General features: G+C 38.4%; 1 protein-coding gene across 1 annotated transcript in view; it reads left to right on the forward strand.

The window, feature by feature from the left end:
• The first annotated feature begins 772 nt into the window (after positions 1 to 772).
• LOC127813362 (phosphoacetylglucosamine mutase) overlaps positions 773 to 14,735 on the forward strand; it is a 33,221-nt gene continuing 19,258 nt past the window's right edge. The window contains exons 1-7 of the mRNA XM_052354302.1: positions 773 to 926; positions 1,027 to 1,289; positions 1,478 to 1,594; positions 10,376 to 10,518; positions 10,644 to 10,889; positions 11,441 to 11,859; positions 12,065 to 12,240. Coding sequence (XP_052210262.1) covers positions 866 to 926; positions 1,027 to 1,289; positions 1,478 to 1,594; positions 10,376 to 10,518; positions 10,644 to 10,889; positions 11,441 to 11,859; positions 12,065 to 12,240 — 1,425 coding nt within the window. The 5' untranslated portion in view covers positions 773 to 865. The remainder of the gene's footprint in view (positions 927 to 1,026; positions 1,290 to 1,477; positions 1,595 to 10,375; positions 10,519 to 10,643; positions 10,890 to 11,440; positions 11,860 to 12,064; positions 12,241 to 14,735) is intronic.

The following is a 14,735-nucleotide window of genomic DNA, read 5'->3' on the forward strand; positions in this document are numbered from 1 at the left end:
CTATAACACATTTTCAAATATCAACAATTTCGATCCACAAATTATAACCAAAATACAAACACTTTAATTAGAAATTCGTGTTCATCTTCAATTTAATAAGGATAATTTCGTGTTCATTTTCATTAGAAATTCATATTCATCTTCTCTGATCACGGCTCTTCATAAATTATAGAATCAAAAACACATATATACATACATAGACATATATATACACATATACAATGTACACACACAAATATATATATATGCACACACACACACATATATATATATACAAGATGCGACGCCCATGGAGGTAGCCATGGCCGCAAGAGAGTGTGCCCCGAACCCCAGGGTTCAGGGCGCATTAAAGGGCCCGAACCCTAGGGTTCGGGGCACATCTCCGGTGGCCATGGCTATCCCTATGGCTGCCATTTCCTTTATATATATATATATATATATAAATGTATGTGTGCATATATATATATATATGTATGTGTTTTTGCGTGTGTGTATATATACATATATTTATGTTTGTATATTGGGTGCATATGTGATTTTTAATGTATATATGTATATATATGTGTGTTTTTTTACTTTTATATTTTTATCTATTTTTTTGTTTTTGATTGCATCGGATCTAATGTGTGTTTTTTGTTGTATTGTCTTCGTTATGAATGGGTGGGTGGCTACGTATGACCGGCTGATAATTGATTGAGGAAGAAAGTAGTTGTGAAAGTAAAAATAAATTTTTAAAGGAGAGTATTTCAAGTACATTAAAATATAATTGTGAACAGTAAAAATAGTAGAATTTCCCATTCTGTGGAAACAGCACAACTCTCCAGTAGTGCGTGTTGAAGCCCTGTAGATCTCCCGGAGGAAGAGGATGAACGAGAAACAGCAAACTCGCCTCCTTGAATCCTCGTCTCGTTTCTCTCCGCCTCCAGGTTTGCTTTTTCCTCAACTCTCGATCTCGAACCACTTCTCTCTTCTTCGCAATCACCGAGTCAGTTGTATTGATTCTGATTGTGTAACTTGTGTCTGAAGGAGTGAGGCTGTCGTACGGCACAGCCGGCTTCAGAGCCGACGCGTCGCTGCTCCATTCCACGGTGTTTAGGATTGGGATTTTGGCCGCACTTAGGTCTCTCAAGACCAAATCGGTTATCGGATTGATGATCACCGCTTCTCACAACAAAGTCTCTGACAATGGAGTCAAAATTGCCGACCCTAGCGGCGGCATGTTGTCGCAGCACTGGGAGCCCTTCGCTGACGCACTTGCTAACGCCCCCGATTCTCAACATCTCCTCCAGGTCTCTCTCTCCCCCCCCCCCCTCTCTCTCTCTCTCTATATATATATATAAATATATATGTATATATAAATGTTGGGAATGTTTTCGGTATTTCTGACAGAGAGAGTTGATTGGTGAATTGTGCATTACGTTTTTCCTTGCATAAGCTATTAAGAAAACTGAAACTTTGTATGGCTTATTTGAAACAGTTGATAGATGAATTTGTGAAAAAGGAGAACATTGCACTAGAAGGGCGGTCTGCTGAAGTTCTATTGGGAAGAGACACGAGGCCCAGTGGGGAGGCACTTCTGGAAGCTGCGAAGCAAGTATGTGTCTGTTTTTTTTCTTTTTTCATGATTATGAGAACATATCATGATCATTTGATTCATTTCTAGTTACTTTAGGTATATATACGATTGTGAGCCCCTGTTTCTGTGAGTAACCACTTCTTGCTTCTTATCATTCTGTTGTTTTGATGGCTTTCTCCCAATCCCACATCGGTGAATGAGTGGGTTGGGAGGTTGTAGATTTTGTATTAAAGGGGCCCTCCTCCTATTTGGAAAATCATCTCAAATTTGTATTCTTCTCTCTTTTTGTATTTCTCCCTTTGGAAATTAGTGAAGTATTTTGGTGGTATCCGAGAACGTAGGCTGAATTGGCCGCACCTTGTGATATTCTAGTATTTTATTTGTTGTTATATTCAATAGTTTTTATTGGGTATATTTGTATGATTTTGGGGAAAATAACCCAATTTTTCTAACAATTGGTATCAGAGCCAAGGTTTCTTAGTATGCTTTGTGGTTGTAACTTTGTTTGATCTTTCACATCAGGAAAAATCTTTTTTGCCAAGTTTTTCTTAGTATGCTCTGTGGTTGTAACTGTGTCTAATATTAGAAAAGATTTTCTTGAATTGTTGATATTTTGCTTTGATAACTATTGAATATAGAAGATGGCAGAAAAAGTAGACGAAAGGAGTTCAAAACCATCCACAGTGAGAGCTTCTTCCTCGTACACTTTAATGAGGAATTTGGTGAGTACAAGAATTGCAGTGGAGGTGTTTGACAGTTTGGGCCATTTTGACATGTGGCAATGTAAGGTTCTAGACGCTTTCTTTCAGCAAGGTCTAGATATCGCCATTAAGAAAAAGAAACCAGTTGATATTGAAAAAAAAGAATGGAAGACCATCAATTGATTGACGTGTGGTGCAATTCGATTATGCCTATCCAGAGAGCAGAAGTATGCATTTTCAAATGAAACTTCTGCTAGTACATTATGGAAAGCATTGGAGGAAAAGTTTTTGAAAAAAAACAGTCAGAATAAACTCTACATGAAAAATAGATTATTTCACTTTACTTATGTTCCTAGTACCATGATAAATGATCATATCACTACCTTTAATCAGTTGGTAGCTTATTTGATGAATTTGGATGAAACATTCCAAGATGAGAATTTGGCTTTGATGTTGTTGGGATCCCTTCCTGAGGAGTTTGAATTTCTTGAAATTACTTTACTTCACGGGAAGTTTCAGGTGTCTCTTACTGAAGTTTGTGTTGCTTTGTATAGCTATGAGTTAAGAAAGAAAGATAAGAAAGAAGCAATGCATGGCTCAGCAAAAACATTGATTGTAAGATGTTGTTCACAAAGCCAGAAGAAAGAAATGAGAGGGAGATCTAATTTGAGATCCAGACCAAACAAATATGAGTGTGCCTTTTGTCGGGAAAAAGGCCATTGGAAGAAGGACTGCCCAAAGTTAAAAGCTAAAGACAGACCTAACCAAGGGAAAGTTGTCTCAAATGTAGCTGAGTTTGATGATGAATGCTTAGACCTTTCACTAGTTCTTACATCTTCGACAAGCTATTTTGGTGCTTGGCTTTTGGATTTGGATTGCAGCCACTATATGTGTCCCAATTGAGATTGGTTCTTTGACTTTCAAGAACTTGATGGAGGAGTTGTTTACACAACAAATGACACACCTTGTGAAACAACTGTAGTTGGCACAATTCATTTGAGGAATCATGATGGATCAACCAGAATACTGACAGATGTGAGATAAGTGCTAAGTCTGACAAAAAATCTCATTTCTGTGGGAACTTTAGAATCCAAGGGACTTAAAGTAATTGCAGAAAATGAAGTTATGAAGGTGATATCTGTCGCACTTGTATTGATGAATGGGATTCGAAAGAAAAATAACTTGTATTACTATCAGGGTAATATAGTTATTGGGACAACAACAACAGTAGTTTCCAATAATGACAATGATATAAAAGCAACCAAACTATGACATATGTGTTTGGGATATGCAAGTGAAAAATCCTTGCAAATTTTAGCCAAACAAGGATTGTTGGAAGGCGTTAAGACTTGCAAATTGGACTTTTGTGAGTATTATGTCAAGGGGAAGCAGACGAGAGTGAAATTTGGCACTGCAATCCATAATACTAAGGGTATTCTAGATCAGATGTGTGGCAACCATCCAAGACAACATCCATGGGAGATAAACACTACTATGTTACCTATGTTGATGATTATTCTCAGTGTATGGGTGTATAGTTTGAAGAAAAATGATGAAGTGTTGGGATGTTTTCTTAAATGGAAAAATATGGTGAAAACTTAGACTGACAGAAGGATCAAACGACTCAAAATAGATGATCGTGAGTATAGAAATGATCAATTTGACAAAGTTTGCCAAGATGAAGGTATTGTTCGACACTTCACACTCAAAGATATACCGCAGCAAAATGGGGTTGTAGAACGCATGAATCGAACGTTGCTGGAGAAAGTTCGGTGTATGTTGTCCAATGCTGGGTTGGGGCAGACAATTTTGGGCTGAGGTTGTGGCACATGCGGTCACCTCATTAATCGATTGCCATCAACTGCTATATTTGAAAAAATACCTTTTGAGGTGTGGTCTGGAGAACCTGCTAATGATTACAATTCTTTACATGTGTTTGGTTCCACTGCATACTACCATGTTAAGGAATCTAAGTTGGATCCAAGAGCAAAAAAAGCATTGTTCATGGGGATCACTTTTGGGGTAAAGGGATACCAGCTTTGGTGTCTAGAATCAAAGAAGATAATCTTTAGTAGGGATGTTACCTTTTATGAATTTGCCATGTTGAATAAGGTAAAAAATGTGCAGTAGATTGATAATGCTCCACAACAGGTGGAGAATACTCCAAAACAGATGGAGTTTGATAGAAGAACCATTGTCCTAGCAGTAAATAATGAATCGGATGGAGACCCTTCTGCGGCAGATGAGTCATCAGATGAAGAAGAGGTTCCAACCCAAGAACCTCCACAGCAATATAAATCAATTGTAATAGGAAGGCCACAACGGGAGATTCGCAAACCTGCTTGTTTTGTTGATATGGTGGCCTATGCATCTCCAATTGTAAATGATAACATTCCTGTCACTTCCAATGAAGTTGTCCAAAGTTCAAAAAATAAAAAGTGGAGGAAAGCCATGAATGAAGAAATGCAGTCCCTTCAGAAGAATGAGACCTGGAGGCTAGCTAGCTTACCTAAGAGAGAGAAGGCAATTGGATGCAAATGGGTATATGCAAAGAATGAACAATTTCCAGACAAGAATGATGTCCGCTACAAGGCAAGGTTGGTGGCTAAAGGCTACACTCAGACAAAGGGTATTGATTATAATAAAGCTTTTTCTCTTGTTGTAAAACATTTCTCCATTAGAATTTTGTTGGCCTTGGTAGCATAATTGGATTTGGAACTAGTTCAAATGAATGTGAAAACCACGTTTCTACACGATAATTTGGAAGAGGAAATCTATATGACCCAGCCAGAAGGATTTAAGGTTGCTGGCAAAGAAATTTGGGTTTACAAATTAAATAAATCGTTGTACGGATTGAAGTAATCTCCGAGGCAGTGGTACAAGCGATTTGACAAGTTTATGTTGGGCCAGAGATACACGAGAAGCAAATATGATCACTGTGTGTAATATCCTAAATCCTTATGAGATTGGTTTATTTTGGAAGATATACGATGCATGTAGAAGTGAAAATTCTTGAACTCGTAACTACGGAATTAGGCTAATCAAACCAAACGAACCGACCATTCGATAAAGTAGGGTCGGGACACTTGGCACCTTGGGGATGTGCTACACGGTGGAGCAATAATAAGTCATGATTATGGGACACCTGGCACGTTAGGGATGTGCCACATGAATAAGCAATGATGAGCCATAATTATCACCAAATTTACAAGATTAAAGTGGGCTTATCAAGCAACGGCAAGTGACGTAAGCATGATGAAGCCAAATCTTCAAAACTAAGTAATGATGATCTAGATGACACTTGGTGCCATGAGATGGAACTAATGATGGTGGCCCAAATCCCAAGGGACAAATGGCGCCATGAGATAAATCCAATAATGGTGGCTCAAATCCTTGACACGTGGCATGAAACTATTTGTCGAGAAGTTAGATAAGTCATGATTAGGCCCAAATTTCTAGGGCCACTTATCACAGGGGGGGAAAAGTCATGATTGAGGCTCAAATCTCAAGGCCAAGTGGTCAAATCTTGTGATGACACATGGAAAAAGATAGAAAAGTAATGATAAGTTATAATTAAGGGTGACACATGGTGAATTGGGATTCGTTGAGCACTTCTATAAATAGGCTATTGGGGGGAAGAATTCGGCCATATCCAAAGGGGGGGAAGGAGGTTATTTGAGAGGCTTCTAAGTGAGAATTCTATTCCTAAAAGAGAGAGGGAGGTTCTGCAAAAGATGAGAGTGAATTTGGTGGAGAATCGAAGAAGATATGAAGGTTTAACGGAAAATCACACCTCGCTGGAGTTCGGGCCAAATTAGTCGAAAAACAGTGAGGTAAGACCCATTTTTTGTTATAATCTTGTAGATTATTGAAAAATGGAGCTATAGAAAAAAATAAGGGTTGAATCGGAGTTAAAACGACCAAGTTATGACTGAAAGAGTGGGAAAAACGGAAGCTGGCCAAGGTAGGAGGGGCGGCACGTGAGCTTCAAGTGTCGGAAGGGGCTACGCGTGGCAGCGCATGAGGCCCCTTCCCGAGGCACTTGAGGGCGCGTCCGACCTTCTTTTTTCTTGAAATTTTGCAGTAGTTACCCTTGATTTAATCCTCACACTTTCATGTAAAAATATTTGGCATTTACCTTATGGAAACTCATGTTTTGGCAGCAAACAGTCTCGGTTGGCGTGAAAACGATACTTTCCGATAAGCCCGAAGGTGAGTGGTTTCCTAAAATGTATTTCCTGCATGTTGAACATACTTTTGAGCATGTTGGTGATGATTTCATGTGCATATCACGTTCTTTTATTTGATACGCATGTTTCTTTCCTGTATTTTCATACATCATTACGTGTGGCTTGTGACTGGTTGTGATTATCATGGGTGAAGGGAATCTTCATTTAGCCGTGTTACATGATATTGTTGGGCAAGGGTGATTGGAACACCCTGGCGTCACATCCACCTGGAGCATGCATTTTACATTTGTACGCATGAAGTTAGTTTTGAACCCTCATGTAGATTTAACAATGTAACCGGGTGTTCATACCCCTGGAATATTCAAATGTTCCAGATTTGACATGCTCAAGCTTGAAAAGGAAAGGAAAGGAGGTTGTGCAAGATTAGTTGTCATATTTTACTGTTTCTCATAAGGTTGTAATGATGTCGTGAGGAATGTATCTTAACTCTAATGTTATCTTATTGTGTAAGGACTGAATTTATTTTAAGCTACATTAAACAATTGTGTGTGCGAATAATTGTTTGGCGGAAGTCCCAATACATTTCAGGTTATGATCCTTATTGCATTTTATGGGATTTCTATAACACCCGTGTAAATGTTATATTCATTTTGTACCATATGTCCTGGTTCAGATTGGGGCATTACAACTCATCTTCAGGTTTACCGGAAAATATCGTTTTCACGCCAACCAAGATTGTTTACTGTCAAAACATGAGTTTCCATAAGGTAAATGCCAAATATTTTTACATGAAAGTGTGGGGATTAAATCAAGGGTAACTATTGCAAAATTTCAAGAAAAAAAAAGGCCGGACGCGCCCTCACACGCCCCCGGGAAGGGGCCTCACGTGCTGCCACACGCAGCCCCTTCCGACGCTTGAAGCTCACCCGCTGCGCCTCTTGCCTTGGCCAGCTTTCGTTTTTTCCACTCTTTAAGCCATGACTCGGTTGTTTTAACTCCAATTTGACCCTTGTTTTTTCCTATAGTTCCCTTTTTCAATGATCTACAAGATTATAACAAAAAAGGGCCTTACCTCGCTGTTTTTCGATTAATTTGACCCAAACTCCGGTGAGGTGTGATTTTTCGTCAAACCTTCGTATCTTCTTTGTTTCTCCACCAAATTCACTCTTGTCTTTTGTAAAACCTCTCTCTCTCTTTTAGGAACAAAATTCCCACTTAGAAGCCTCTTAAAATAACCTCCTTCCCCCCCACCCCCTCTGGATATGGCCGAATTCTCCCCCCCAATAGCCTATTTATAGAAGTGCTCAACTAATTCCATTTCACCACGTCTCACCCTTAATTAGAACTCATTATTACTTTTCTATCATTTGCCATGTGTCACCACAAGATTTGGCCACTTGGCCTTGAGATTTGAGCCTCAATCATGACTTTTCCCCCCTTGTGACAAGTGGCCCTAGAAATTTGCGCCTAATCATGACTTATTTAACTTCTCGGCGAATAGTTTCATGCCACATGTCATTGGGATTTGAGCCACCATCATTGGTTTTATCTCATGGCACCATGTGTCCCTTGGGATTTGGGCCGCCATCATTAGTTCCATCTCATGGTGTCAAGTGTCATCTAGATCATCATTACTTAGATTTGGCTTCATCATGCTTATGCCACTTGTCGTTGCTTGATAAGCCCACTTTAATCTTGTAAATTTGGTGATAATTATGGCTCATCATTGCTTATTCATGTGGCACATTCCTAAGGTGCCAAGTGTTCCATAATCATGACTTATCATTGCTCCACCGTGTGGCACATCCCCAAGGTGCCAAGTGTCCCAACCCTACTTTATCGAAAGGCTTTGTTTGACTCAAAAAACATATATGAATAAAGTACTACAACGTTTTGGCACGAATGAAAAGTCAAAATCTATTAGTACCCTATTAGCTCTTCATTTCAAGCTTAGTGTATCTTTATCTCTGAAAAGTGCTGCAGAGCGGGAGTATATGTCAAAAGTTTCGCATGCAAATGTTGTTGGTAGATTCATGTATGCTATGGTGTGTACAAGGCCGAATATTTTCCAGATAGTTGGAGTTTTGAGCAAGTATATGCATGATCTTGGAAATGAATATTGGCAAGCGGTGAAATGGATTTTGCAATATATTCTAGACACCATAGATGTTGGTTTAGTGTTTGAGCAGGATGAGAAAGTTGATAAATACATAGTTTGTTATTGTGATCCCGACTATGCAAGTGATATGGATAAACATTGATCTACGACTGATTATGTGTTCACTTTAGCAAAGGTATCGGTTAGTTGGAAGTCTACTTTACAGTCTACAGTTGCTCTATCTACAATAGAAACAAAGTACATGGCAGTTGCAATGGCCGTGAAAGAAGCAATTTGGCTTTATGGGTTGCTTGATGAATTGGAAGTTGGTCAGAAGTACATCAAGGTACATTATGATAGTTAGAGTGCTATTCACTTAGCAAAGAACCAAGTTTATCATACAAGGACGAAGCATATCGATGTAAGATATCACTTTGTACGAGAAATTCTAGAAGAAGGAGAGATACAAATTTAGAAAATCCGAACTGAAAATCCTACTGATATGATGACTAAGGTAGTGACAGTGGCCAAGTTTCAACATTGTTTGGACTTGATTAATATCCTTGGTATTTGAAATTAGCGTTACAAAGCGCATTTGAAGACACTACTGATGATAACTTTTTTGGAGAGAATTTTGAGGAATTTGGTTGGGATTTGGGAGATTCGCTAAGGTGGAGATTTGTTGCTTTGATGACTTTCTCCCAATCCCACATCGGTGAATGAATGGGTTGGGAGGTTGTAGATTTGTATAAAAGGGGCCCTCCCCCTATTTGGAAAATCATCCCAAATTTGTATTCTTCTCTCTTTTTGTATTTCTCCCTTTGGAAATTAGTGAAGTATTTTGGTGGTGTCCGCGGACGTAGGCTAAATTGGCCAAACCATGTTATATTTTGGTGTTTTATTTGTTGCTATATTCAATAGTTTTTGTTAGGTATATTTGTATGATTTGGGGGAAAATAGCCCAATTTTCCCAACACATTCCATGACTCTTTCACCACGTTGGTGCCTACTTGTGTGATTCCTACCAAGTTAAAATTTCTCAATCCATTTTTCCTCAATGTCCTTTGTGCTGGGTCTAAACCATTTCCCCCTGTCCTGTCAGTTTTCCTTTTATTTCCTAATCGCATTTGCAACAAGAACAAGACCAAGAACAACAGTGTAATCACAATCCACTTAACAATAAATAAAAAAAAAAGCACTCATGAGCCTCAATCCTATGAGCTTTTTTTTTGGGCTTGGCAAATACACCTACTAGATGGTGTTTGATTTGATGAGTTTTATGTGGCCTAACCCTCCTGTATCCACGGTTGACACCAGTTATAAATAGGAGGAACACTTTTAACACTGGAAGTGCTGTTAAGGGGGATTACTCAATCTACAGACAAAGTTTGTATTGCCTAATTGTGCCCACATGCAGTAGAGTTTATGCCTGTGTACTGTAAAATGGATTTGTTTATATTCGGGAATGGGCTTTTGATTTCACTCCATTCTTGGCTGTTTTTGGTTTATATATATTTGTTTCTTTATTGGAAGTAATAGGCTTAGGATTTGGCCAATGGGTCGTAAGTTGATTTTAGTTGATCTAACATTTTTTTTGGGGGGGTAAACATAAATATGGATAAGAATCATGTGGGCTTCACCTAAACTCGAGGAAGGAAGGTTTAACTGTTTTTTACTCAGTTTTACATTTTTTTATGTTCTGTGTATACAGTGGATGTAGAGGGATTCTGCCCCTGTTTCCTTCCTGCTGCAGTTTACTTCATCAGAAAGGTAGAGAGTGACTTACTTATCATTTGATATTTAATTCAAGGGAATTGGTTCTATAACTGGAGCTGTTGCAGTTGATATGGGAGTTCTAACAACCCCACAACTGCACTGGATGGTCCGTGCCAGAAATAAGGGCATTAAAGTAACAGAAGCAGACTATTATGACCAGCTTTCAAGCTCTTTTAGGTTTGTTTAAACAACTTGCATGTATAGTTGTTTAGTTTGTTTTACTTAACCCAAAAGAAATTATTTAGTTTGAATGAGTTCCATTACCAAATGTTTGGTTAATGGGGTTGCATACAATCTGCCAGGTGTTTGATTGATCTTACTCCCCAAGGAAGTGAATTCAATAAGATGAATGAAAAATTGATCGTGGATGGTGCCAATGGTGTGGGTGGAGAAAAACTTGTAGTTCTCAAGAAGATTTTGAATGATTTGGATATAGAAATTCGGAACTTTGATAAAGGTGGCGTACTCAATGAAGGAGTTGGTGCTGATTATGTGCAGAAGGAGAAGGTTGTTCCACGTGGGTTTGGTCCTCCTGATGTTGGTATGAGGTAAGTCATCTTCCTATTAGTTCATCTTAGTCGAATGTTGTTCAACTTGAGTTGACTTTTATACTTAGTGTATTGGGATGAATTTTGGTTGAAAACTCAATTTCTTCTGCTGAAAAATCTTTTCTTCGAACTTCTTTAACAATGCACACTGTTGCATGTTTTTACTTTAAATATGTGTGTTTATATGTATAGGTTCTTATTATACAACTGGTCATACACAATTGTTTGACAAACACTGAATGGTAGGCCTGAATTTGATGCATATGTTGTTTCTCGCTTGCACGCTTACACAGACTAACCTGCCTTTTGTTTTTGACTAAAATTTGTGAGCCGTTGGCCCAATTCTGCTATCAAGATTGGTATCTCTGATATAACATCACTTCCCTCTGGTACAATTTTTAGTTTCCATGTTATATATGCCATTAGTTGATCAAGTCAAGTCCTATGTTAAGCTTGCAAAATCTTTGAAAATATACTTTACAATAGTTGTGTAGTTTGTCATTGGTCTACATAAAGTAGGAATTAACTGCTTGGATGGGTCTAGCTTTCAGGTGTGCTAGTTTGGATGGAGATGCTGATCGCCTTGTCTATTTCTCTGTGCTATCAAATGCTAGTGACAAGATTGATCTTGTTGATGGAGACAAAATATTATCTTTGTTTGCTTTATATATTAAGGATCAGCTCACTGTCCTAAACAAAGTTGAAGGTGACAAAGAAAACAAATCCTACCAAGCAAGTCTTGGTGTTGTACAGACAGCTTATGCAAATGGTGCGTCTACAGATTACCTGAAACATGCAGGCTTGGAAGTTGTGTTAACTCCAACTGGAGTGAAGTATTTGCACGAGAAAGCTGCTGAGTATGATATTGGGATCTATTTTGAGGCAAATGGTCATGGAACCATATTGTTCTCAGATGGTTTTCTGCACTGGTTGGAGGGAAGAAGTGCTGAACTTGCTTTAACATCAAAAGGTAATTCAAATGCAGTTCTAATTTTTTTCTATACAAGTGGTATAGTCCTCACCTTTGTGTGTGTGCGCTCTCTTTTTTCATATTCCCCTTCTATTTCTGGTATTTTCTCATAGTGCCCCTCTGTTTCTACTTCTTATTCATGATGAGTTTGTTCCTATTATGCTTTCTAAGTTATCTAAATGTGCAACTTTATTGCTTCTTTCAGGGACAGAACAGGAAATGGCCACACTGAGACTATTGGCAGTCAGTAAGTTGATTAATCAAGCTGTGGGAGATGCTTTGAGTGGTTTGCTTCTAGTGGAAGCTATTTTGCAGCATATGGGTTGGTCAATTCAAAGATGGAATGAACTTTATAATGATTTTCCAAGCCGCCAACTGAAGGTTTTCTCTTTATTCCTTTTAAAAGGACTCTGTGGATGCTTATTGATATCATTTACATGGAACTGATATTTCATTGATAAAATGAATCAATTACAGATTATGTTGAGATACCTTGTAATCAATCATGTCAAAACTCAGAAAACTCAGAACAAACAGGCTTCAAGTGCATTGGATTCTATAGTCCCAAAATCATGGTCCAAGTTAACAATACTTCAACTTTTGGAGTGAACTCTGTGGATCTATGATATACACTGGATAGTTTAGGTTCCCATCTCTCCCCTCCCCCCTCTCTCTCTCTCTCTCCCTTCTTTTGAAAGATGTCTTTTACTTGAATATTGTCAGACCGCTTTGACACAACTCCTGCCACTTCAATTTGCACTCTTATGCATGTAGAGTGCATCCATATGATATGTCATCATCAGGTACCAATAGGCCAACTTGACTTAACTAGGTAGTGTTTGATTCAATCCTTCAAGGAATGGGTTACCAAAGGATAATGCTTATCTACGTGTACTTCAAACATATTAGAGTTGGGTTTATTTGTATCCTTGACACAAGAAAATCTTGGAAGGAATGAATTACTATCCTCTATATAATGGGGCAACTCTAAACCTAGAGGGACATGATAATTCAGCATTTATGGCATTGAAGCATGCATTTTTTGCCTCTCCCCCTTCTTGTCTTGATGTCTTGTCTTTCATCCTTTTGTCCCAACCACAACTTTAAGTTCCTGACATCATACGTATCCCAGTGATGTCATACATGTCATGTACCTAGGGTTAACTTAGGGTTTGAGTAGGAATTCTGAGAGGAACCGGAAAGATAGAATCGAAACAGAGAGAATTAGAGGGAGAATCAGACTGAATGTGAGGGAGATAACAACAAGAATAGAGAGAGGTTTGCAGAGAGATAGAGAGGGAATCAGAAGGAAAAGAGAGAGATCAGAATAGTTGGGAGAGAAATCATAGAGCACATTGAGAGAGAAACCTGACATTCAATTATCATTCAAAAACATGCCCATTCTCTAACTACCTTAGCCTATTTATAGGCTATCAACTAAAAGGTACAAACATGAATTGCAACCTAGATTACAATATAGTAAATGCATGTAAATTACAAGTATAGCCTTGGGGATCCTTGGGGTCCTAACAATTCCTTCCTCCTTGAAAGAGTTCTTGTCCCCAAGAATATACAACGATTGGCCATTGCTCTTCATCCAATCCTAGCTTTCTCTATTTGTTTTATTCTTCTTTCTTTCTTTCTTTCTCCTTCTAGGCCTTTTCCTCTTCACTTGTCAGCTTCTCTTCTGCTTTTCTGGAAAATGTAAATTGTATTCCTTAAAGGCCTTCATAAAGGAATTCTGGCAGTGAGTTGTAACAATAAGCAGTTTTGTTGAATTTGGGAGCACTGGAAATACTCAATCTTGCCAATACACAGTCACACACACACACATGATTTGATTCCCAATAGCAAAAACAAAAAATAAGAACATACACAGAATTCAAATAATAAAGAAAGAACATGCAAACAACAAAGAAGACAATCAGTTTGGTCCTGGTTCAGACCGCCTATAGCGATCCTACATCCAACCTCTTGTCCCGAGAGCAATCCACTAAGAATCTTGAATGAAATCAGTACAAAGATCCCTCCCACACAAGTACATCAATCACGAGATTACAAAGGCTAACTTGATCTAGACTTTCCTCTCACTTTACTACACTTGCATAACAGAATGAATGATGTCCCAAGCGACTGCCCTATGCCTTCTATTTATAGACATTTTGGGCGGACAAAACAAAGTAATATAAAAGATAACACAATACCTATTATACCCCTCATGCATATACTATTGCTAGACACAATCTAACTTAACTAACACTGTCGCTTGAATCAATCTGACTTATTCTAGGCTAGACTCGATGCAAAACTATAACAATTCTCCACCGTTTGGCATGAGTGTTGCCTGAAACCGATTCTACAACCTGCTCTCCTTTTTGGACTTGCATACAGAACCTGATCTTTCACAAACAAAAAACTTGCAAAAGCCTTAAACAATGGTGCAATTTAGATATAGGGACTGCCTCAATGAACATATCAATTGCATTTTCTTCACTTGCAACCTTAATCAGATCTATTTTCTTTCTCTCAAGTACTTCTCTAATAAAATGGTACCTTACATCAATATGTTTTGTTCTCTCATGGTGGGTTTGATTCTTAGCTAAGTGTATAGCATTTTGCCTATCACACTTTAGGACAGCCTTAACATTTTTCCCTGGTAATTCACTCACTAATCCTTTTAACCATAGAGCCTCTTTTATAGCTTCAATGACAGCTATATACTCGGCCTCGGTGGTTAAAAGAGCCACCATAGATTGTAGACTAGGTTTCCAGCTAATGGTTGAGTTTCATAGCTTGAAAACATACCATGTAGATAACCTTCTTTTGTCCAAATCTGTTGCATAATCAACATTAATAAATCCTAGAATGTCAGGCTC

The sequence above is a fragment of the Diospyros lotus genome, chromosome 11, assembly GCF_014633365.1.
Source record: "Diospyros lotus cultivar Yz01 chromosome 11, ASM1463336v1, whole genome shotgun sequence".
NCBI lineage: Eukaryota > Viridiplantae > Streptophyta > Magnoliopsida > Ericales > Ebenaceae > Diospyros > Diospyros lotus.